The sequence below is a fragment of the Equus przewalskii genome, chromosome 10 (assembly GCF_037783145.1).
Source record: "Equus przewalskii isolate Varuska chromosome 10, EquPr2, whole genome shotgun sequence".
Lineage (NCBI taxonomy): Eukaryota > Metazoa > Chordata > Mammalia > Perissodactyla > Equidae > Equus > Equus przewalskii.
Genome location: NC_091840.1, coordinates 34,699,377 through 34,723,562, shown reverse-complemented (window position 1 = coordinate 34,723,562; position 24,186 = coordinate 34,699,377). Strand labels below are relative to the sequence as shown.

The following is a 24,186-nucleotide window of genomic DNA, read 5'->3' as shown; positions in this document are numbered from 1 at the left end:
CTCCCACACAGCTCCTCGACTGTTAGCAGGAGGTACAGACTTCTCTGTTTGCTTTAATAGAGTGTTAACCCCAGGCCCTAGAACTTGTGTTAACACTTAACACAAGGCTGGAACTGTGGGGAGAGGCCGAGGGACCGGCAGCCAAGGGCGGTTAGAGGGTTGAACTATGGAGTGGGGGGCGGGGAGGAAAGGGAAGGCAGACAGCCATTGCATGTCTGCTGGAGAAAGTCACTGGATGTGGTAGACTCAGGACTGACTTGCAAGACCAAGGTTCTGTCTGTCCCGCGTCTGTCACAGCCCTGTCCCCTCCCTGGGCCTCAATTTCCTTGTCTTTAAATGAGTCAATAAAACCAGATACGTAAACTCTAAGGGACCAACAGCTGAAAAATGCTCTGAAGGACAGGACTGGGTTTGGGAGAGTGTGGTGTAAGCAGCATTCTCTGACTTCAGTGTGCGCGCAACGCCCTGGGGATCTGATTTAAGTGCAGGTTCTGATTTATTAAGTCTGGGGCCGGCCTGAGAGGCACATTTCTAACAGGCTTCCAGGTGCTGCTGCTGCTGGCCAGCGGCCCACACTTTGAGTAGCAAAGGTGTAGAGCACAGGATTAGGTTCTGGAAGCCAAGCGCTGCCCCTCACTTAACTCTCTGCACTGACTTCCTCAGCAGTGAAAGGGGGACTGGCAACAGTTGCCTTGCCTTCCTCCCTAGGGGTGTTGTGAGGATTAAGGGGGAAAACGCCTGTGAAAGCACCTTGTAAAGGGTAAAGCAGCGTTCAGTGAAGGGATTATTGTCATTGTTAAGATTTCTACGCCTCATTGCTCCCCCTGTGTGTTCCTGCAGCTTCTCAACTTTTCCCTCCATCCTCCCCGGTTTCCATGCCTGGGCTGCTGAGTCAGTGTGACCGGCCAAGGCTGAACAAATGCTTCGACATGTCAAGACAGGAAATGACAGTTCCCAGGCGCCCCACTGTTTAGGTGTGGAACAAGTCCCGAGCACACCTTGTACGATAAATTCAAGATAGACCAAGCTGAGCCCCACCCCCACAGGCTGCAAGACCAGGAAATGAGGCCAAAAGTCAAGGAAGTCCCTGTAGGACAAGGGGCCTGAGCAAGCACTAGGCAAGTTTTCAGCAAGGTAAATCACCATTTCACCCTGTGATCCCGCTTCTGCGCCCACCTCAGGCAGCCATGATAATATTTCTGTAGTGTGTTAGTTTGTTCACTGAGGACCTTCACACGTGGTTCCACAACTACCCTGTGAGGCAAGAAACTAAGGTGACTGAGGCAAGTCATTTATCCACCCTGAGCCACAGTATCATCATCTATAAAATTGAGTCGACAGTGTCTGTCCAGACTATGGTACAAATTGCTGTGGTCCCACAATAAAAATGAAATCATTATGTGAAAATATGCAGTGATTCTGTGAAACAGCGTGAGGTATTATTCTCTGTGAGAGACCTCCTGCTCCAGTGGACTCTACTCACTGTCTCTGTGTGAGAAATATCCCTGCCTTTGTGTGTGTGCTCAGACCCACCCCACCCCCGCCCGTGGAATGTCCTGCACCAACCTCAGACCGCCATGGCTGATGGAATCTGTCCCCAACCACCCCAGCTCCAGTGAGTGTCCCCCATGGTCCAAACAATGCTGTTTCCCATCTTGTTCTTCTCAGGCCCTGAGGCCAAGTTTGCTGAACAGCTTCGTTGTAAGGGCCTGGAAAGTAGAGATCCTATTATGTAATATACCCCTTGTCAGAATGGCAAGCCAGACCCAGATCTTCATCCCAAGACCCCTGCGGCTGAAAATCTGGTTCAGGTTTGCCTCTTGGAGTGAGAGCTGATGGGTTTTGATGGCAGAGAGAGGTAGAAGGCTGACCACACACTACAAGTGGAAATGCCCATTGCCCAAACTGGGAGCATTACTTTAAAGCCCACACAGTTAGGTGACTTCCAAAATAACAAAGCCAAAAATAGGCAGGATGTCAAACCAGTCAACTCCAGGACCCGCAGGCACATCCAGGACCCCCTTTCAGTGCAGCATGAGTTCCTCCCTTCCCTTCACCACAGCTACTGCCCTGGGGGCTTAGAGGAGCAAAGGAGCCAATTTGCCCACCCATCTCTCCCTGGCCTTTGAAATTCCTGAGGCCAGCAGGGGCCCGGGCCTGCAAAGTTGGGCCTCCCGACACCTCAGCCAGCCGAGGGAGCAGTGAGGTCTCATCTGAGGAAATGTAGATCCTCAGGGAGGATCAAAAATAACCCAAAGAACAAGCCATGCACGTCTGTGTGTATATTTGGTTTCACATCGAAAATCCGGTTGTGATAAATCGGATGGTTTTGAAACATCTTCTAATTTTAACTAATAAAAACAGAGGACTTCTTAGCCCCAGGTTTCAGACTTCAAAGTTCTTAGCTGAGAGCCTCAAATTGGCTTATTTTTGGAGCACTAAGGTCTCCTTTAAGACAAACATAGGATTTTTGTGAGCTTGTTCCTCCTGCCCCACTACTACCCAACTGCACAAACCACTTTAAAATTCTGGAATAGGAAGACTGAGCTGAAAAGCCCCCTTACTTGTACTGCAGCCATATTTTCAAAATCAAAATTCAGCATGGATTCTAGTGGGGAAAGTACAGGCTTTGGAGCCAGGTGAATCTAGAATCAGAATCCTGACTGTACTCTTGCTATTGTCATCTTGAGCAAAAATTTTACTTCTCTCTGCCTCAGTTTTTGACCTGTAAAAATGGGAATATTAGCACCAACCTCATAGGCTTGCTGGGGTGATTTCAATTAGGTAACGTATGTAAGGAGCTATGCCTGGCGTAAAATAGACACTCCCCAGATGTTGTTCTCTTGCCTTTCCTGATATATGATCTGATCACAGAACTAATTATTTGGAATCAGACTGTCCTAGAAAACCCAGTTTGTGTGCTTACTTGTCTTGAGAGATACAATTCCGTGAAATTTTTCCATCCAAGGAGTCGTTAGGTTTCCGAGGATACAGTTTGTCTTGCAGCGTATTCCGAGCCTGACTGTAGGAATCCTGTAACAGAGTGCTGTGTGCACATTGTCTCTGTGCCCTCGGAAGCAGGCCAGAGCATCCTGAAGGGGATATTTTCACTGCAGTCTGGCTGCAAAATGCTTCTTGTCTTCCCACTTGGACGGGTAGAAATTGTGACTGTGCCTGATCTAAAGCAAAGGAAGAAAGGGTCTTTGGGATCCTATCTGGGAAATGCTCGTGTCAGCCTGACTTGGAAAGCTCTCTTGTTCTCTGAGGCACTTCCTGGTCTGGTCTGAGTGTGGAGCCCGTGGAAATTCTCCTTCCTGGGCCCTGCAGCGATGACTGATCTCTTGGGCTCCCAGGCAGAAGGCGGGGTCCTGCTCAGTGACCTCCTAATGATGTGTGAGGGGCTCAGACATTCCTTGACAAGCACAAAAGGGCATCTCCCAGGGAGCTGTGTCCTCTTTAGCCAAAGGATAGTGGGGGGTGTGGGGAGGGGTGCAGGGTGGGGACAAAGGTGACAGGTAAAGGGACTTGCTTTAAAAATCGACTTCTCCCAGAGTTGTTCTTCTGGCCCTTTCTCATCTGGTGCATAAAATTTGTGCAGAGGTAGAATTGTTTCTGCCACTTTTCACACACAAGTTGGTACACATTCCTGATACGAATTAAAAAGAAGTATGTCAGATGTACACAGGGACGAGTCAATATTGTGTGTGGGCAGCCATGGCCACTGGGAGAAGAGTCAACCATGGGCCGTGGAGCTGTAGGCTCACCTGCCCCAGCTGAGTCATGACCAAGTGCAGGGTGGAGGCGGCTCCTCGAAGTCAGGCCCTCCCCTCAAACGCTCCTCATGGGCCTGCTGTCTAGGGCCCAGCAGGGGTGCTACTGTCACAGGGCATTTTTTCCTCTCTCAATTTTTCATTAGTGTTTTTTTGTTTGTTAATTTTATACTGGTTACAAAAGTTATAGGACACATATAGAAAGGTATAAAGTAACAGAAGAGTCCCCTATAACCCCCCAACTATTCAGAGGCAACCATGCTTAACATTTGGTCCAGAACCATTTAAAATTGTTTTTCTATGCCTCCTTTACATTGCTTAGTAATGCTAACTATACAATTTTGTTTTGCTTTTTTCTTTTGAGAAGGATTAGCCCTGAGCTAACATCTGCTGCCAATCCTCCTCTTTTTGCTGAGGAAGACTGGCCCTGAGCTAACATCTGTGCCCGTCTTCCTCTACTTTCTATGTGGGACACCTACCACAGCATGGCTTGCCAAGTGGTGCCATGTCCACACCCAGCATCCAAACCAGCGAACCCCGGGCCGCTGAATCGGAATGTGCATACTTAACTACTGTGCCACCAGACCGGGCCCTGTTTTGCTTTTTTAATTTAACAGTATCTCTTAAATAATTTCTCCTGTTAGAATTTTTCATGACTATCTAATATTCTACTGCAAGAATGAAGTATAATTTGCTTAACAAATACCCTACTGTAAGGCTATGTTAAAGTGACAACGAACATCTTTACATGTGAAGGTTTGTTGGCATCTTAGATTATTGACTTGGGCTAGATTTCTACAAGTGGCACCCTCAGTCAGTTGGGCATGTTGTTAAAGGGCTCTGAATACGTCTTGCCAAATTGCCCTTCAGATAGTTTCTACTAGTAATATTCCTGTCTCATTTCATCCTTTCCCGTGTTGAGTATGATTCTGTTTATTCGTTAAAGAATTTAGGGAGCTGTGACATCTTATCCCCACCCTCAGATGTGGGAGATCAGGCGATATAAGGGACCTAACCTCAGAGCTGAGAGCCCACTTCCCCTGCTCTCCTGTGCCCCCTGCAGGCATCCTCAGAGAAGTGGGGGCCACACACCCACCTAGATGCTGTGACCGCTCTTCAAAGGCCCTTGCTATGTCACACACACAGCCACTCAGCTTTACTGAGGGAGTTGCCCAGTCTAGGAGCTGATGTGACTGTTCCGCTCCAGTATTCCTCCTCTAGCTGCTTATCTAGAGGTGTCCCCATCACTCTCTAAGCCTTTCACAGAGTCCCACTGCCCCTCAGAAGAGCTGTTCGCAGAGCCCCGGGGTAGTCCTCCATGTTTGAGTAGCCCTGTGCAGTTTACAAAGCACTTTTTCATGTACTATCTGATCTGATGCTCACCACCGCCCTAGAAGGCAAATATTCATTTCCTTGTTTTATAGGTGTATTATTTTCTTAGGGCTGCTGTAACAAATAACCACAAACTTGGTGACTTAAGACAACAGAAATTTATTCTCTCATATTTCTGGAGGCCAGAAGTTCAAAATCAAGGCGTCAGCAGGGTCATGCTCCCTCCAAAGACTCCAGGGAAGAATCCTTCCTTGCCTCTTCCAGCTTCTGGTAGCTCCTGGTGCTCCGCAGCTTGTCACAGCGTAAGTCTAGTCTGCCTCTGTGCTCAGGTGGCCTTCTTCCCTCTATGTCTATGATCTCCCTCTCCTTTCTCTTTTTAAGGATACCAGTCATTGGATTTAGGATTCATCCTAAATCTAGGATGCTCTCATCTTAATTACATCTGTAAAGACCCTATTTCCAAATAAAGTCACATTCTGAGATGGACATATCTTTTGGGTGGACACGATTCAGCACATTACAGTAGGTGAGGAAACCAAGGTTCAAAGAGGCTAAATGACTTTCCCAAGGTCAGAGTGAGAAAATAACAGGAGATGGTATTTGAACCGAGGTCTTATGCTTCCTGTCTGCTTTTAATTAAGTTAGAAAGAAAGACTCTTATGATACGACTGCTTGATTATGTTACCTGGTTCATAGAAAATGAAATTTGATACCTTTTACTCTAGGATACGTCAAACACCATTTCACCATTACTCTGTTAGTGTATTATTGTTAATTACATTGAAACTATTAGTGCCAATGTCACATACCCCTTAAATGGGAGTCACTCATTTGTTCTCTAAGGGGGGAAATTAAGACCTAGAGTAATCAGAAAAATTAATAGGAGAATACCACTTATAACCTAGATGTCTTGATTTGTAATCTATATTCTAACTTTCTTTTTTTAAAAAATTGGTACCTGAGCTAACATCTGTTGCCAGTCCTTTTTTTTCTTCTTCTTCTTCTCCCCAAAGCTCCCCAGCACATAGTTGTGTATTCCAGCAGGACCTTCTAGTTGTGCTATGTGGGACGCCGCTTCGGCATGGCCTGACGAGTGGTGCTAGATCCATGCCCAGATCCAAACAGGCGAAACCCTGGGCCACTGAAGCACAGCGCACAAACTTAACCACTCAGCCACAGGGCCGGCCCCTCTAACTTTTAAAGTATGAGTTGTGATCATATATTGCAGTTGTGAAAGTAGGCTCATTGTCAAAATGACTACTTCATGTTAAATTGCAAGGAAATTCTTGGTGTCTCAATTACTGTAGAACTCCTCTGCCCTGGCTCAGGACCCTTTGATCTGTTGGCCACACATGGCAGTCTGTGCGTGGGCCTCTGATGAACAATGAATAATCTCTTCCCACTGATGGCCCCGAGGGCCTGTGAGAACAGATGTGTACGCCATCACCACATCTGGCCCGTGAGCATCTCCTGGCTTGCCAACATGAGCTGAGGCATTTCTTTGCTTTGCTGGTTACCTTTCCTTTCTCTTGCTCAGTTCACTTCTGAACTGGAGTAGTATATCCTTCAAAAATGACCTAATCCCCAAATCTAAACCCCGCAGCCAAATGGGTGAATATGGGACAAACATGGTACACTGTCACAAGTTTGGTGAGCATTAGATAATCTAAGTCATAAAAGATTGTGGAGTCTAGGCCATTTTGCTTTGTACTATGTCTGTCGATGTGGATTATGGTTATCTTGGGAATCACCCTAAAGGGTTGAGAGGGATAGATGGGGTCCTCATATTTTCTCACCCTACCTCCCCTCCCACAGTGAACCAATCTCTAGTAGTCATGACATAGTGCAAAGTGACAGGAAAGTATGCCTCTGGACACATCCAGTGACCAAGTAGACCTAAGTCAGCCTGTGCTTATATGAGCCAACCTGTAGTGTAGAGCAAGGAGCTCGCCCACAGCATCAGTCTGAAGCTCAGTTTGGTGAGCCAGTTTGGAGAGCAGGCAAGGAGGCTCTCCTATGGTTGCTTTTGTCATGCCCAGGATCATTTGATAGTTATCATGGACATCATTATTATCATAAACTCTCACTCAGAAGGGCCTATGTCTTGAAGAGCGTTACTTAATGACAAGTTTTGTTCTTGGTACCTGGCCTCTCTGGTGACTGGAAATCCGATCAACAGGCTCTCAGCGAAGTCCAAACCCTGGACTGAACCTAACTGATGCAAAGTAGAGGCTGTGCCACAGTCTCTTAAATAGCAGGGGTGTGATTAGACATTATCAGCTCAGAGGAACATCCCACCTCCCCCACGCCCCCTCCACCCCCTGGGCTTCCTTGCCCCTCAACAATGGTATACAAAAGGCAGAGCACGTGTTCCCCTCTCCTCCCCAGGAGCTGCCAGCTTACCAGCTGTCACAGCATGCCTTTAATGGGTTTGTGAAACCCAAGAACCTGACCCAGTTCTCCTCTGGGGAGAGAGTGTAATGCAGGATGCCAAGCTGGGAAGCAGGGTGCGGGAGGCTCACCTGTATGAGACCAGCGCTCTGTGCCATCCAAGGCAGAGTGTTTTGGTTCTTCCAGTTCTCAGAATCTCAAATCTAAATAATGCACAGAAGCCAGTAGGGTGATATTGTGACATTGTTTTCTGCTCACTTACAATCTTCTTCCTTCCTCTTATTTAATTTTAGCTCCCTTTTCTGCCTACTTCTATCTCATTCCTCCCAATCCTGGACCTACATTTAGGCTGTGGGACCCCACCCAAAGGGTATTGACTCTGAAGTGACTGTCAGATTTCTCAGATGGTCATAATCAGTCAATACACAAACATATTTTGAGCAAGCACGATGTGCAAAGTCCTGTGCTATTTCTGCTATGGAAGAATTCATGCCCTTAAGGAGCTTCTAAACTAGGTTGTAAAGCAGATCATGAGAATATTATAAGGCGGCATGGGAATAATGCTGTGAGACTGATCTAATTAACCTAGGGTCCAAGGATGGGGCTTCAGAGGCATCCATGAATGCTATGAAGTTGCTTCCATAATTTTATGTGTGCAAACACACATTTTGGGGTAAGGTCATAGCTTTCATCAGCTTCCCCCCAAAAGGTGAAGAACCTTCCGTACAATCAGAATTTATGGACGAGTGCTCATTGTACCTTGGGTAGTCACTCAAGGTGTCGTTGAGCAGGTGAGACTTGAAGTGAAACTTAGAAAATGGTGTCCAAAGAATAGCAGGAGGGGAGGCGGCCCAGAGGAAGGGCTTCTCAGGAGGGGTCACAGGAAGACTATTACACTAAGAACCAGTGACATTAAGTTACCGCACATCCTTCAGCTTCAGTAAAATATAAATCTACAAATGGTGATAATTGCTGCTTCCCAGGGTTTCATGAAGGATCATGAGTGCCTTTTTAAAAGTTTTTTTTGGCTCATTCTATGTCCCCATGCCTCAGTACAGTGCTTGACATGTATCATAGTGGACACTAATCAATGTTTGATGAATGTGTGAGTTAACTGAAATAATAATGTGAGAGGGCTTTGTAAACAGCAGAGCATTGCTTCAACAAGAGATCTTTGTCACTAAGTACGTATATTTTGTGCTTTGCAAACAGCCTGTGCTAAGTATCTTCTCTCCCTTGAAACTGACCTTTCTCTCGTAATGGGACTCAAAGGGGCAGCCCATCTGATGGAGTGTCTCTGGACTGGCCAGATGAGTGATAGCTTTGCCGACAATGCTGACAAGATATGCAGTTTCCTAAGAGCCCAGAGGTGACCTCACCCTCCAAGGGCTTGGCCTTCTAACCCCAGCCCCTGCTGATATGCACACACCTGCAGCCCTTCTCCGACTCCAGGACTGGGAGACTCCATGAGCCCCTTTGCTGTCCTCGTCTGCGCTGGCAGAGGCGGAAGGGAAGGACAAGGAAGGGGGCATTGCAGAGCCTCTGCTGGGACCCCTTCTAGCATGATAAGCAGGACCACTAATTGTATCCTCTCTGTGACTTCTCAGACAGTAGGAACGATCGACTGCTCCTTTGCTGAACACTTTTTGTATCCTTAACCTTCTGCCTACAACTTCCTAGCAGTTCCCATGCTGAGAGAGAACAGATTAGATCTCCTATCATTTTTTTTTCTCCTGTGTGCCATCCAGTAGACAGATGACTCATCAGCATTACCATGATACTGCAAGGAACTTGGGCTGGTTGGGCGTGGGAAAGATTTTTAAAAGACATTGGTTGAAGGTGGTGGGAGTTCTCAGAACAAATTAGGAAAGATAGAGGTGATTTCTCCATTTAACAGTTCTCCACTGCAGATGCAGCGAAGGGAAGCAGTGTGTGAGCTGAGAGAATGAGCTCTAAGCTAAGAACTAGGAGCCTGTGTTCCAGATCTGTCACTTCGAGACTTTGAGCATGCCACTTCATCTCTCTGAGCTCCCAGCTCCTCTCCCATACATTGGAGTGGTGCCTATACTACCTCTCAGGATCACTGTGATTGTCAAAATTTATGAGGATGCTTCAAGTGGTGTAAAGTTATACTTATTTGTTATTATTAACACATACATGTGCGAGCACTCAGTATGTGCCAGGTGCTTTTACATTTATCTAATACAATCCTCAGAACAGCCCTGTAGGATTGTATTGTTTTTCCATTTTTATGATCAGAGGCTCAGAAAGGTAAAGAACTTGCCCACAGCCATGCAGTAGTATGTGTCAGAGCTGATGTTTCAGTCCAGCTCTATTTCCTTCTCCACTGGCTCATGATTCTTGTCTCCTGCATACTGTTGCTTCGTCCCTTAAAATATTACACACTCTTCTGGCATTTACCATCTGTCCATGGGCCCACCCTCTTAGCTGCACCCTTCCTGCTATCACATCTTGCTAGAGTGTTTTGTTTTCTTCCTGATTTGGTTTCTGATACTCCTCTGGCCCTGCTATCAGCTTACCTGCCTTGACCTCTAGGCGCAGTTGGTACAAACACTGACTGAGCGCCTTCCTAGAGGCAGGCACCCTCTCTTGTGAAGTGAGAAGAGGAAAGGTCATTCCCTTCTCCTCCCCAGGCTCTGGGACATCTCCATCCATAAGAAACCTGCCGCCCCAGCCCTGAGTGTACAGGGAGGAGGAGTGCCCATGTTTTATTGTTAATCCCTCTTCTGGAAATCACTAAGCATAGATGTCCCAGACAGACCCTTCAGAGAAACAGTGATGCTGTAGCTCTTGATCTTGTCGGCTAAGAGTGGGACAGCACTAGAGCAGAGCACAGCCTCCTGGCAGGAACCTCACTTGATCTCTTCACTCCTTTGACACAGGGAAAAGAGTTATTAGTTCCACTTCAGAGATGGAAAAAGGAGATAGAGGGACTTGCCTAACCTCACCCAGTGAGTGGGTCATAGAATCAAAAACTTAGCTTACCACATGTCCTTGGGACTGGGAACCTTTGGGTTGTTGCTCATGCTGTTTAAGTGTTGGCTCTGGGCTGGGCACCGCCAGTGCATGAATTTAGCACAGTTCAGGCCCTTGGAGGAATGCCGACACTCAGAGCACCCCACCCCCACTGCCAAGCGCCTCGTTCCCCAGACCCACACCCTAACCCTACTTGATGGAGAGAGAAGGTGGTATGGGGCAGTTCCCCACTCCTGAGTCCTACCTGATAAGCTGATCCCCAGCAACCTGCTCCCAAGATGGTCCTCTTCTTGGGGCCATGCATTTATAGATGCTGCCCATTGTCCCAGCACCAAGAATCTACCCTACAGTTAGGCAAGAGATAAATCAAAGCCAAACTTGGCTGATGACATTCAGGAGCCAGTAGTGACCCTGGCCACACATATAAATCCCAGCAGGCTGGCCAAGGGCCTTTGTCTGGTCCGGAGAGCTCAGGATTATCTGGCCCTCTTTGCTGATGTATGGAGTCACCGGCTGTCGGAGTGTTTACTAACGGTTATCACCTCAATGCTTTGGCCATTATCAGAGGCAGGGCCGCCTGCCGGGGCTGGGGCTCGCACCCTCTCTATTACCACCTGTCATTGGCAGAGAGTGTGTGCTGATGCTGCCCAGTCCTGACTGCCTGGGGAAGATAGTTTCTGACGGCTGATCAAAGAGGAGCAGCAAGGCCTGATAAAGAGTGTGTGGTGCGCGTACTTTTAACTTTGGGAAACATTGGCATTTGCATTTTTTCCCCATCTTCCTGGTCCTGGCAGGAACCAAGCCCAATAAATGCAGTGGATTCAGTTACCTAATCACTGGGGAAATGGTATGTGCTTAAAGCAACAGAGCATGACCATAATCTCCTTCCAAGAGAGCGTGGATGAAATAAGCTTTCACAGAAGACTTGCTGTATAACAAAGTAGAATAATTTAAATTTAGACTTTGAAGTGATCTTGCATGTAAAATCTAATCTTGGCATTCAGCAGAACACCATGTACTTTTGGAATTGGGGAGCAGCTTCAGATTAATGAAAGATCTTTGCTGAAGATGCTATCACGTGACTCTATTGCTGGCATCCCCCAAATGGTGCCCCAGTTGTGCACTTGTCCTTCAGCAGCTGGCAGACTATATGCAGTTGGAGCAGAATGAGTTCTAGACTGAGGCAGCCGGAGATCTGCGTTCTTGAACCAAGTCTACCACAAACTTGCTGTTGGATCTTGGGACCATAACTTCTTTGAGCTTCAAATGTGAAATGATGAGGTTTGGTATAGGTTATAGGATATAGTGGTTTAGAAAGCTTTTTTTAGAATATAAGCTATGTAACCCCCTTTTTTTTTTTTTTTTTTTTTTAAAGATTTTATTTTTTCCTTTTTCTCCCCAAAGCCCCCTGGTACATAGTTGTGTATTCTTCGTTGTGGGTTCTTCTAGTTGTGGCATGTGGGACGCTGCCTCAGTGTGGTCTGATGAGCAGTGCCATGTCCGCGCCCAGGATTCGAACTAACGAAACACTGGGCCTCCTGCAGTGGAGCGCGCGAACTTAACCACTCTGCCACGGGGCCAGCCCCTATGTAACCCCCTTTTTAAATGAATTTTTAGGTGAAGCCCTGTTGTATCCAACAGAGAAAAGTAGAGATATTTTGCTTGATCCTGAGAAGGAGGTTCCCTGCCCTTAATCTAGTTCTGGAAGCAATTTCTGAAGCCTTCAGAGGAACCCTGTAGCTCCTCAGAACATAGTTTAAACCACTAGTCCAAAGACGTGGAAGTCATTTCCTGGAGCTCTACCCTCTCTGATGCAGTGGCGTGAGCTGTTTCGTTCTGCCCTGCACGTACATGTCTCATGGTGTTCTCTTCCTCATCCATCCTGTAGAAGAGCTAAAACGGACCCTGGGTGGGGAGGGGCTAGGTGGTGGGTGGACAGAAAGAGCGGCCTGCCCTCTGAAAGCGTCGTCTCAATGTCAGATGCCCCATGTGTTCTGCAGGTACCTTTGACCGGAGCGTGACCCTGCTGGAGGTGTGTGGGAGCTGGCCGGAGGGCTTTGGGCTGCGACACATGTCCTCCATGGAGCACACAGAGGAGGGCCTGCGGGAGCGGCTCGCCGATGCCATGGCTGAATCACCGAGCCGGGACGTTGTGGGATCTGGAACAGGTAAAGGTGGCGTCACACTTCTAGCCTGACTTGGTTGTGACTGGCACCTGTTGGTGTGGAGCTTCTAAGCGGGATGGAGTGTATGTTTGTTTTAACTGTTTGTTTCTTTAATTAGCACTCTGATAGCTGTACATTTTGGAGCCTCTGGAATTAAGAAATCCTTTGTAAAGGGGAGTTCCCAGTGGAACTGACCTCTCCTACATGGAATAATGCATACAAAAATGCTATGGTAAACACAATTGTGTAAGTGGCTCGTAGAAGGACACCTTCTCCAGAGGAAGGGACACCTTTGGAGTCCCTAAGGTTTTCAGCAGCCTTTAGGCACTGAGTGCTAAGGCCGCACACCTTCTGTCACACTTGAGGCTTTATAGATTGCCAAGTATCGGGGGACCTGCCAGCCTGGGAAGGAGCATGCATGAAGCGGGCAGGACTGGTTTGAACCCCCCAGACCTCTTTTACTTATGCTGCCTTTTGCCCTTGATCTATTGCCTCTGAGAGGGCCCAGCAACTGGGGCCAGGAGCGGCTCCTTACTTCCGTGGAGCAGTCAGAGAAATCCTTAGGTGGTGGGCGAGCCCTACCCCGGCAAGCAGTGTACACATACATGCACACACACACATGCACACACACACATGCACTTGGGAAAGACCACAGTCCTTCCATCTCCACACCGTTGCAATAGCCTCCTTCTCCTTTTTCCCAAATCACCTCTTCATTCTAGATATCTGTGCTGTTAGTGACTGCTCTCGCCCAGCTTTTATGCCTGAGAAACACTGCCCCAGCAAGCCTCTTCCCAGCTTGCTGAGGTCAACGGGAACTTTGTATGGGGTCAAGCAGATCCTGGCTGCAGGCCTTCTCGCTCTCGTTTGCCGGAGTCCTCTTGAGACCATTCTTTCCTGGGAACTGCTCCATCCCTGCTCCACATGCCTACCTGGAAAGAGGGGCCTAGCGAGGGGAAACTTACAACTCTGGGGCAGGAATCAGGGGCAGCAAGATTTGGAGCGTCAAAGCATTACTGGCAGGGCTTGAAATGCCTGACGTTATCACACAGTCTCACTTCCCTGCCGATCCTCCAGGTCTTTTAGATATTTGGGTTTGGCAGTTAAGTTTTTCCCTCTCTTCTTCCCCAGCCCATTCAGTCCTTCTGTTCCTACACTAAGAGGATAGAGACTTATCGTGCTCATGTCTGTCTCCACAGCACTAGCTTTCTGCCTGCCCTTAGTGCTTGTGTAATAATTAGGAAATGGACAGAATAGATGCAAGCGAGGGAGAAAAGGAGTTTGGCTAGAAATAGATAAGTGTCTTATCAGGCCATAGAAGACAGTCATCCCTGAGGACCAGCCCCTTCCACACCCCTTTCTCCCTGGAAAGAAAGGAGATGCAGACTTTGGAAGCTACAAGCCATGTCCCACTCCCCCGTGCACACACATGCACAGACATGTGCACACCACCACTCCACCCCATCATAAAGCCCTCCAACTCATGGCTGGCAGGTCGCCATGCCATTGTTCTCCCACCTGGGTCTGGAGATGAGGAGCAGCTCTGGCTTTTACTGGGGCTCTAGCCCCATTTTCCTTGGAAGCAGGCTGAAAGCTTCCCTTTCTGAACCTCACTCGTGGCACAGCTTTTGTCCTGCATCTGTGGGGCCCCTGGCCAGCCCCAGCTCGCATAGACCCAGGCCTCGGGTCACCAGACTCACTCCCCAAGAGCCGGCCTTTCAGGGGCTGGAGCAGCTCTGGGTCAGCTCTCCTCAGCAGCCTCCAGAGCACCTCAGCGTCACCCAGCAAGCGGATCTGAAGGTGGATTCAGTCAGAGTTGGGAAACTCCAGCCTGGCACAGTCACCTGAGCGGAACTGGCAGTGATTCATCTGCCAGACAGCTGAGGGATTCAGGAGTCTTTGTGGCCTTAAGCAGATTCATAAAATTAAAAAAAAAAAATGAGAGAGGAAATTAAAACCGCATGACCTACAGGTCACAAAATAGGAGACACCCTTTTTGAGCAAAGGGATTTCATTTTCCTCTCCAAACTGTCACCAAAAGGGATTCATTTGGTTTTCTTTGACCATATTGAATGTATATTTTGTTTTTTAAAAACACTGTCTCAATTTGAAAGGCCAATAAATAAAGCAGCCATTATGGAAGTTAACTGGTGTCCTTCTGCCATTGTTGAGAATCACTTTTCACATTTTACAACTCCAGATAAAGTATCAGCCTGATGATGCAGCCCAGGACCTTGAAAGGGCAGCTGAGCACACCCAGGCCAGAGTCAGCCTGCTGCCCAGAGATAGCCAGGGGAACACAGGGTGACGTGGATGAGAGTTTCCAGCAAGTCACCCTTTGCCCATAGCAGCCTCTCAGTCCCCTCTCTTTCTTCCCACAACCCTGCTTCTCTAGGTGGCTCATAGGACATACAGATAGGGTGACATCAAGTGTTTGCCTCTGTGAGGTACTCTGAGGCACCAGAGATGATCAGTTCCTGTAGTGCCTTCCAGCAGGCCCTTGGTTTAGTATAGCAGCTGGGCCCGATGGCCTTTTTATCAAGATATGACTGGAACACGCTCTCATGACCCCTGAACCTGGAGCCCATTATATGGCATGCCTCACTATTATACAGGTTTAGCTAGTGATGTGCTGGTAAAAGGTTCAACAACCAGCTCTCCAAAGGGAAGCCCTCATTTGTAGCATGTGGACATTTCTGTAGTATAAAAACTCCCATTATGGACAATTTCAAGCTATCAACATGATGTCAGTGGGCTAGCAGAATTCCTGAAAATGCAACAGTCAGAGAGCTCCAGCACCCCACTGGTAAACTGTACCATGGGGCAAATCAGCTCTCCTCCCAAGTAAAGCAAAACCTTTTAAAACATTGCTATTCAAAGAGTGGTCTGGGAACCAGCAGCACCATCCATACCTGGGAGCTGATTAGAGAGGCAGGATCTCAGGCCGCGCCCAGCCCTGCCGAGGCAGCATCTGCATTTGAACAGGATCTCTATGCACATTTGAGAAGCTGTTTGAAAACCCAGTTAACCCATGAGGCAGGTGTTAGTTCTGTCCTCCATGAGAGCTGCTGACCCATGAGTCCAGTTAGATCACATGTGTGATTTGCAAGTCCAGCTCTAAAACAACTGGCTGAATCGCTTTCTTGCTAATAATCATCACGCCCCTGCCCCGTTACCCCTCCATTGTCCCCATTCAGCAAAACTCCAAGTGGACGTCAGTCCAATTCTGCTCTTGCACTTAGGTTGCTGAAGAAAAATCACCAATTGTTCAGATTTGTGCCTCTATAGCTTTATGGACTCCACTCTCCAGTGAGCCCTGGCAGTCCCGGTGTATTTTCCTGGGGCTCCCTCCTCCTCTTCTCAGTTTGCACTCATCTTTTCGTAGAAGCCAGTGCCTAGAATGGTGTCTGGCACATGGTAGGCACACAGTAACTATCTACTGAGTGAATGAATTCTACATTCCACCTAAATGTTAGCAGGCCCTGCTTGCTGCTGTGGCTTTCTGGCCTGTCTTCATTCTCTTAGTGATTCCAGGATCTACAGTCCTCTAAGAGTTTATATTTTATTTTAGGTGTTTCCCCCTATTTTTGCTGTGTATTTAGGATGAATTAGCATGCTCTGTATTTAGTATGGTGCATGTGCTCAGTCCATCATCTTGAAATCAGTCTCCTTCTTTCTTCATGGATACTATTTCAAACTGCCCCATTCTCCTTAAATCTCTTACCCATCGTCTTGTCTCTCTGGCTCAGAGAGAAAATGGTGGCTGTCATTCCGGAAATCTCTTGCCTTCATGCACCTAGACCCTAAATGTCCCTGCAGCAACCCTCTGCTCTCCTCCTGTCGCAGAGGAGGAGCAGTCGCTGCCCGCAGCCTGCCCAACCACAACAACTGCTCTTCCAAAGTCGCCACTGGGCATTTACCTCAACGCTGGCCCCGTGACCCACACCCTGCCATCTTGAAGTGCTCCCCCTGTGGCGCCTGTTTCACCACACTCTCCTGGTTTTTCTTCTGCCTCTAGCTACTTCTCAATCCCTTTTCCGGGTTTTCCTTCTCTATCAGCCTTAAGTGTATTTCTCAAGGCCCTATCTTGGCCCTTTGGCTTCTCCCTCAGTCAGTACAGGGCAATCTCCTCTGGCTTCTGTGGCCTCAATTACTATCCATGAACTATTTCCAAATAATTTCCACATTCGCTTTCTCTCTTGATCTCCAGAACCACTTATCCCATCACCTACTGACATTTCCACGTGTCCAGAAACTGAACTCTTCTCTCTCCTCAACCCTGTCCTTCTCCTGGGTTCACCCCACCTCACTGTGTACAAAGCCCTTCATGACCAGCCGCTGCCCTCTCTCCAGACTCCTCTCCGGCTGCTCTGTGCAAGCTCTAGCCAAGCCGAGCTCCCCGGAGGGTCCCCGAGCACACGTGCTTTCTCTGCCTGCCAGGCCTCTGCACATACTTCTCCTTCTGCCTGGAATGCCATCTCCCACAGCCCCCTCCTCTCTCTGTCACCCCCCTCAAAATAACTCGTCTAATTCCTGCTTAGCAGACATTCCTTTCAATATTGCCTTTTCTAGAAAAATAGAATTTTTAAAAGAAGCAAAGCATTTACTTATTCCGGTTGTTTTGTGTCTAGGTAAAGCTATAACCTAATACAAAAAAAAAACACAACACTTTAATAAACACCTGGATACATATTAAGTGCATTTTCTCTTTAGACTTTAACTCTTTCCATCTTTAGCTAAATCTTGTCTTTCTTTTTTGCCTGCTCCCACATCTAATAGCGAAAGCCCCCAGGCCTGATTCACAGGCCTTGATCGGCTGTTTAAAATGTTCTTGACATGGCTCTGTGGCGGGCAGCCTCCTTTTGCTGCTGTTGACTCCTGAGAGCTCACTAGGTCAGCTCTCAAGGTCAAGAGGGACTGTCTCTTCCCCATGACTGTGGCTTCCTGCAGTCCTGGGAACACTGTTTCATTGTCTTTTACAGTCATAGCACTAAAGGTAGGAAAGAGGCTTCATCTTTTTCTGTCTACCGTCTCTTTAACAGACTCTGTTCTAGTCCAGAAGCAGTTACTCTTGGGGATCACACTGTGGGCTCGATCTTCGCCTCTTACCTTCTTGTCAGAAATCCATTTGCTTCCTTACCCAAATATACAAAACTTTCACACAACAGTATTATAGGCAGTGCATTCTAGTACTTTCTATTTTATTTCTTTTTTTAAAATGCGAACATGAGCCACTAAATTGATCTCACAAGACATCAGTGAACTGTGATCTACAGTTTAGAAGCCAGTGTTCTAGTTTATTCTGCTAAATCCTCTGAGTTTTCCTGTATGTATATTAATTACTCAGCAGAAAAGCCTGTGCGGTTATTTTCAACTAAAGCTCTTCCAAAGATTTCTGTCAGAAACTACTTTTTTCTTTTTGCTGAGGAAGCTTCACCCTGAGCTAACATCCGTGCCAGTCTTCCTCTATTTTGTATGTGGGTCACTGCCACCGCATGGCAGCCAACAAGTGGTGTACGTCTGTGCCTGGGAACTGAACCCAGGCCATGAAGCAGAGCACTCCAAACTTAACCACTAGACCACAAGGCTGGCCCCTATCAGAAACTACTTTTACTTATTGAAAATGCTGTGCCTTTTTGCCTTCTTAACATGAAAAGCACATTTTGAACAGTATACACAGTTTTTATGTGGTCACAGGAGGGTTTCAATAAGTTAATTAACAAATATCTAATGATTGCTGATGTTTTGCAAAAGATGGACTAAAAGTAGTATCTTTGTATGTGTGTGCTAATAACATCTTTCATTTCAGGACTGTAGAAATTAAGCTCTCAATAAATGTTAGCTATTGTTACTGGAACTGACCAGATGTGTACCCTAAAACAAATCACCGACTGTCTTGGATCCTCTAACCCACCTCTAGGATTAACTCTTCCAGTGTGGCTTGGGACTCCTGCTTGCCCCACTGCTGAGGGCTGGGAACATTTTCTTACTAAGGCTGCATTTCCATTAGGGGCCATATCAGCCCCCTCCCATCTCAAGGTGCCACATCATCAGGTGACAATAATTGCAGGCATCAGGGCAGTAAATTAATTCTCTTATCTTTTAGCCATTCCTACTCTCAGGCAAACACTGTCATTCAAGCAACTTAGCCAGTCACTTAGGTCCTTTCCTCTGCTTTACCTAGCCGGGCCCTAGAATTTTCCACCTTCTACCATGCCTTTACAAAATGCTTCCAGTGCCTTCTCTCGATGACCTCCTCAGTGGGCCTGTGCATTCTCTCCATGGTTGCAGCAGGCAGGCAGGCTCTCTATAGAGACATCTGGTGTCTCTGCACTAGGCTGGGCACTGTGGAGGAGAAGAAGTAAGACATAGTTCCTACTTTCAAAGAGATTCAAGCCTGAGAAGAGGCAACAGTGCTGAACTGTGGGTCAGTTCCTCTCTAGCTTCTACCCCAGCTGCCCAGCGGGGCCCACCTAACTGAGTAGCACCAAGCAGAAGTCCAGATTGGTCCCCTTCCCACAGGCCATGGCCTTTACAGGATGTAAAGACTAAACTTCTAACTCTCCAGTAACAGATGCCATAATTGCTGAGGGTGGGGAGAAGACAGTAAGCCCCCAAAGGCACAGGAGCACCCAGAGACAGAGTCCAGTGCCATCGGCAGGCCAAAAGCACCCCTGCTCAGGATGGAAGGGAGCAGCTGCTGCTGGTGAGACCGGGGGGCAGTTGGTGGCTGCAGCAGGGGTAGCATTGTTGATGTTGCTATTTGAGTCTCAGCTCAGTGTCAGATTGCCTGTTCCTAGCTTCTTTCCACTGGTAGGAAAGGTCAAATCTGAGAGTCCCTTTAGTTCCCAGCACCTAGCTACTGCCACTGGGAAGAATGTTTATTTTTTCTTTTTGGCGGTATTTGGAAGTCCTCATCAAGAAATGGGGGAAGCCTATGCCTTGGGCAGGTTCCTTTCCCATTCTCGGTTCAATTTCTTCTTTAACATCATGGGAGAGGGGACGAGAAATGCAGTAAACGTTTGCCTACTGCACCTATTGTGTCTTGGCCACTGTACTGCTGTGCTGAGCACTGTGTCATCTCATTGACTCTTCTCAACAATAATAATGGCCACTGCCTACCATCGGCATCTCTGCTTCAGACTCTGTGCAAGCCACAGAAAAGTCCTCTAACCATCATAGCACCTCCAGATGGATATTCCTCTCTCCAGTTTACAAAGGAGAAAAAAGGAAAGATTTTAAAGAAGATCATAACTAAAAGATGTGGGATTAAAATGAGATATCTAGGAAGAGTTTCCAGTTCCTAAGATCCTGTCAGTCTCACCTGGTCAGAAGAGTATTTCAGTTACTCCCTTTATTCACAACAAGAGGGGGAGGCGGAGAGGGCTCCCCCTTTCAGGGCCCGCTCTGTCGTCATATTTTCCTCTCACGAAGTGTCCAGGACCCACGCATTACAGCCCGAGCTCCTTGCTTTGATATTTCAAGTCTCTTACAGGCCTTCCTCACCTTCCCTTCCAAGGTGATCTCCCGCTTCCCCTTCCACAATAGCCCCATAGTCATTTTTCACCACCGCCAACACCTTCATGCAAATATACTCACCTGTCAAAGTGACCCCATCATCCCCAGCACATGCCCTGCCCTACTCACCTGGCTCTGTTAAAGTGCCCGCTGCCCTCCGTGTCTGCCCAGTCACTTTTTTAGACCAAGCTCAAACCTTGCCTTCTCTGTGAAGTTATCTCTTCCTGTAGCCAAACATCCTTTCTCTCTCTCTGAACTTCTGCCCCATCTACTCACTGGACCCTGGGCCCTGGACAAGTAGCATATGTTGCTTTTGCCATTAACCAGCAATAGCCACTTCCCTTCTACATGCCACTGGGGGAAGGCTCAGCTCTGGTGGTCCCTTCAGCTCCTCCCTCAGCCATACTGCCCATACTGCGTGTCTTAACCCAATTCCAGTTCCTTGGACTGAGTCTGATTCATCTTCGTTACCTCTAACCACCCCTTCTCCCTGCCCAGCATCTAGCACTGGGACGAGAGCCAAACTGAGCCCCAGTTAATGTTTGTTGAATGACTGGATGGGTTTTTGTGGCTCCTGAGAGGTAAATGAAAGCCAGCCAGAGCAATGGGAAAAATTATTGTGTTTAAAAGACACACTTGTTAGTTTCTGGCCAGTTCTCAAATCTGATTCTAGGGAGATAGTTTCTCTCTCTCCCTCCTTCCCTCCCTTATTCTTCCTCTCCCTCCCCTTCCCCCTCCCCACTCTTTCTCTCCTCCTCCCCTTCCCTCCCCCATTCTCTCCCCCACCCCATCTCTCTTAAGGCTGCTGGAAGCCCAAGGCAGAGGCAGAGTTGTAATGGAAGTTTAGGGCTGAGAAGTTCCTCTGCACTTTGCTCAATTGCCCAAAGTCTGCTTTGAATTCTTGAACCAAAGCACACTGATTCCTATCAACAAGGAGGAGGTGCCAGGGTGACCTCACTGGTGAACCTTCAGAGTCCCCTTTCCAGGTGTTGCCCCAACATAGAAGCAGGAATTCCTATGGAAAACGTACTGGCTTGGACACAAGGGTGGGGAAGGGCAACTGCTCGCCGCCCCCCTGCCCCGAAAAGGCCCTCCTCTGGACATACTAACATAGGTAAATGGTTAACAAAAGGGAGGATTTCTCTCTGTTCTTCCTCTTCTGCCAGAAAATTCACCTTTAACCATTGACCTTTCTGTGAGGTGTGAGATCTGAACAAAGTTGAACACAGTCATGGATGGTTAAATACCTATCTTTTCTTTCTGCCCCTGCCCCTCTGCCTCCTCAGAAGATGGTCTAAGTGGACCACTCCCTAGGTTTGATGGCTGGTAACAGAGAAAAGACACACATACACACAGAAAAGGAAAGTTGGAAATGACCCTCTGACCCTTTAGGAATCCCCAGCCTCACTGTACCAAGAAGGCCTAACCATGCCGATCTGATTGAATTTAACAGAAGGGGGCATTTCCAAGTACTCATACCAGAATCAGCTATCTAAACTGACATTTGGTGATTTCTTCCTGCCCGTTTCTCTTTGCACCCCACCCCTGCCCTCAGGGACCTGCAGGCCCACTGCATAAGACATTTTTTAATTTGCTGGCAGAATCCCCCAGCACCAGGCTTCACAGACCTCCCCCGATTTTCCCCCCACATATGTTTTATTTAGTGTAGCTCGATTGCTTGCAATTCCACCCCTCTGCGTGCTTAATTGAGTTTGGGGAGAATCAACATCCAGTTGCTTCATTTGTTTAGGATGACTTTTTCCATTCTGTGCCCCCCGTGCTCATTTTACTGGCATGTTCCCATCATCTCCAGGCTCCAGTTGGCCAGGAACTGCGTGCCATCTCCACTTCGATGTGCGTGACTGGTGCTGGCCTTTGGGGTGGGTTGGGGGGTTGTGGGCTAAGTCGACCAGGGTCCCACCTCCATCTGAGCATGGGCTGGGTCCTTGGAAGCCTTGGAGATTCTTTGGTTTCATACTTTATTCATCTCCAAGCCACTGAGAGCTGAATATGAGCATCCAGTTCATGCATTTGAGCACGGCTCCATGATCCTTCTCTAAACAGCCCAGCCACACTGCCAAGAAGCTTTGAACTCCAGGCCTGTTTCTACATCCATAGAACCCAAGAGGAGAAAGAAAACCTGAGGGGCTACCCAACATGCTGCCTTTACCTCCACATCCTTCTCTGCTCCCAAGCCCGCATGGCAGGCAGGAATGTAGGCACTTTAGTAGGCAGGACTGGGGAGGAGGAAAAGAGGAAAGGATGATACCAGTTTAGGCTAGTGAGAAATATGTAAAAGCCTAGATGTGCTGTGCCTTGGAGCAGACCATGAACACCCCCTGCAAAGCTCTCACTGGTCAAACCAGATTTTGATATCTACGACCTTTGATCTCAGTTCTTGCTGCTCTCTTAAAGGTCCATCTTGTGATCCTCTTTAAAGAAATATTTTATTTTCAATACAGACACAGCCCTTGACGTAGCAGTAAACACCATCACCCCTGAGAGACACGTGGCTGTGAAGTGTGTTGGTATGTAACGTCCTGTCTTGGCCTTCCTGCAAGGCTTTGTCCCACTGCTCTTTTTGTCCCTCAGGAGGTTTCCCCCTTCTGTCTGGTGCTCAGGCTTAAGTAGGCATTGGAGTGACGGCAAGAGGTCATCTTAGGCAGGAGGTACCTTCTGGCAACGGACTGGTTTGGGACGGGGAGTAGTTGCTGTTCTTCACCCAACAAGAGTTTCTTTGAGAACCTCCCTCCCTGCCCCCCACTTTTAAGATGGAAGTCAAATTTTCGGATTCTGCTGTGCAGAGCAGAGAGGTCACTAGGCTCTAATGCATTTACCATTGACTGCCCCTCTTGTAGTGCGTCTATTAGTGAGTAATTTGATTTGTACCTATTCATTTGCAGTCCCTGCAGGAGCCTGGAGCTGGCCCCTAGTATAATTGGTGCTGTCTCTATTTTTACATCATTAGATTAGCCCCGACTCCTGGCCACTTGTTGTCTGCGCTTGTCTGTCCATTTATACAACCTAATGTAACACAAAATTCATTACTGATCACATTACTTTCAACTCTGAAGCCAGCCTTGTGATAAACATTTGGTTAACCCCTTCCTACCCTCAGGAGGGCTGACAGAACAAATGCACTTCCACTCGACAGGCAAATCAATATCTTAATACAGCAAAGTGGAATTGCATTTCTAGATTTGTTATTCCTCCTGGAGGAGCAAATGGAAAGGCTCGTCTGAGCTGGCTGAATTGAATAATGAATAGAGCCCCGGCACCAGCAGCCAGTCTGTGAACAGAGCACAAAGGCAAACCCGGCATCCGCCCAGCTTTTTCATCTGGACAGGCGGCACCGCGGCGATTAATTGAGACTTGTGCTTCTTTCCCAGCCACGGAGTGTGGGTGCAAGAGCACAGGCTGGGACCCTAACGGGGGCAACAGAGACCTTGGCCCCACTGCCATTCTCTTTGCTAGGCTTGGCTTAGGACAACTGGACCAAGAACTGTGTTAGTTTCCTTAAAACCTTCTTCACTGATCTAAAGGCATCAGACACATGGCCTTGGCACTAATGCCACCAAGAAATTAAATTAAACCCATTACAAAACTAATGTTTACCATTTGGAAACAAACATGCAAAATTATTCCTATTTAGAGCTGGGTCAGCAATGTTGGGGTTGGTTGGTTCATACCAACTTGTGTGTGTGTGTGCGCCTGTCCCCAGGGTGAGCGTTCTTTGGCATGGAAGCACCATATGCACCTGAAAGTGGTCCTAGTTCTCCAGTAGGGATGTTGGTGAGCAGCATGGGGGATTCTAGCACAGTAGCTGGCCAAGAGTCTGGAAGGAACCTCCACATAGCTCTATTTAATCTAGAAGATTCTCCCCAGCCCCCATTTTTCTCTGGGTAGTATCCGCACCCACTGTAAGTCATTAACTTGCAGGACAATTTGTTTCAAAAGAAAAAATACTCTGACTTATTAAGAAACTTGTAAAGCCTGTAGCACAAAGATTAGAA

The 24,186-nt window shown here is 47.7% G+C and overlaps 1 protein-coding gene and 2 long non-coding RNA genes across 22 annotated transcripts in view; 1 reads left to right on the top strand and 2 right to left on the bottom strand.

Moving 5' to 3' along the window:
• Window positions 1-24,186, bottom strand: part of LOC139074082 (uncharacterized) — a 67,061-nt gene that overhangs the window by 23,704 nt on the left and 19,171 nt on the right. The gene's annotated exons all lie outside the window — the stretch shown is intronic.
• BCAS3 (BCAS3 microtubule associated cell migration factor) overlaps window positions 1-24,186 on the top strand; it is a 569,320-nt gene that overhangs the window by 533,532 nt on the left and 11,602 nt on the right. For 13 of the 20 annotated variants that reach the window (XM_070562371.1, XM_070562372.1, XM_070562364.1 and 10 more), the window contains 2 exons: window positions 12,491-12,658; window positions 22,636-22,701. In XM_070562371.1, coding sequence (XP_070418472.1) covers window positions 12,491-12,658; window positions 22,636-22,701 — 234 coding nt within the window. The remainder of the gene's footprint in view (window positions 1-12,490; window positions 12,659-22,635; window positions 22,702-24,186) is intronic. The other 7 variants (XM_070562375.1, XM_070562376.1, XM_070562370.1 and 4 more) reach the window with 1 other exon arrangement.
• On the bottom strand, window positions 7,201-7,698 carry LOC139074081 (uncharacterized). Its single transcript, XR_011523453.1, has 2 exons — window positions 7,625-7,698; window positions 7,201-7,313 (listed from the first exon to the last, which is right to left on the bottom strand). It is a non-coding gene; the product is annotated as an uncharacterized lncRNA (long non-coding RNA).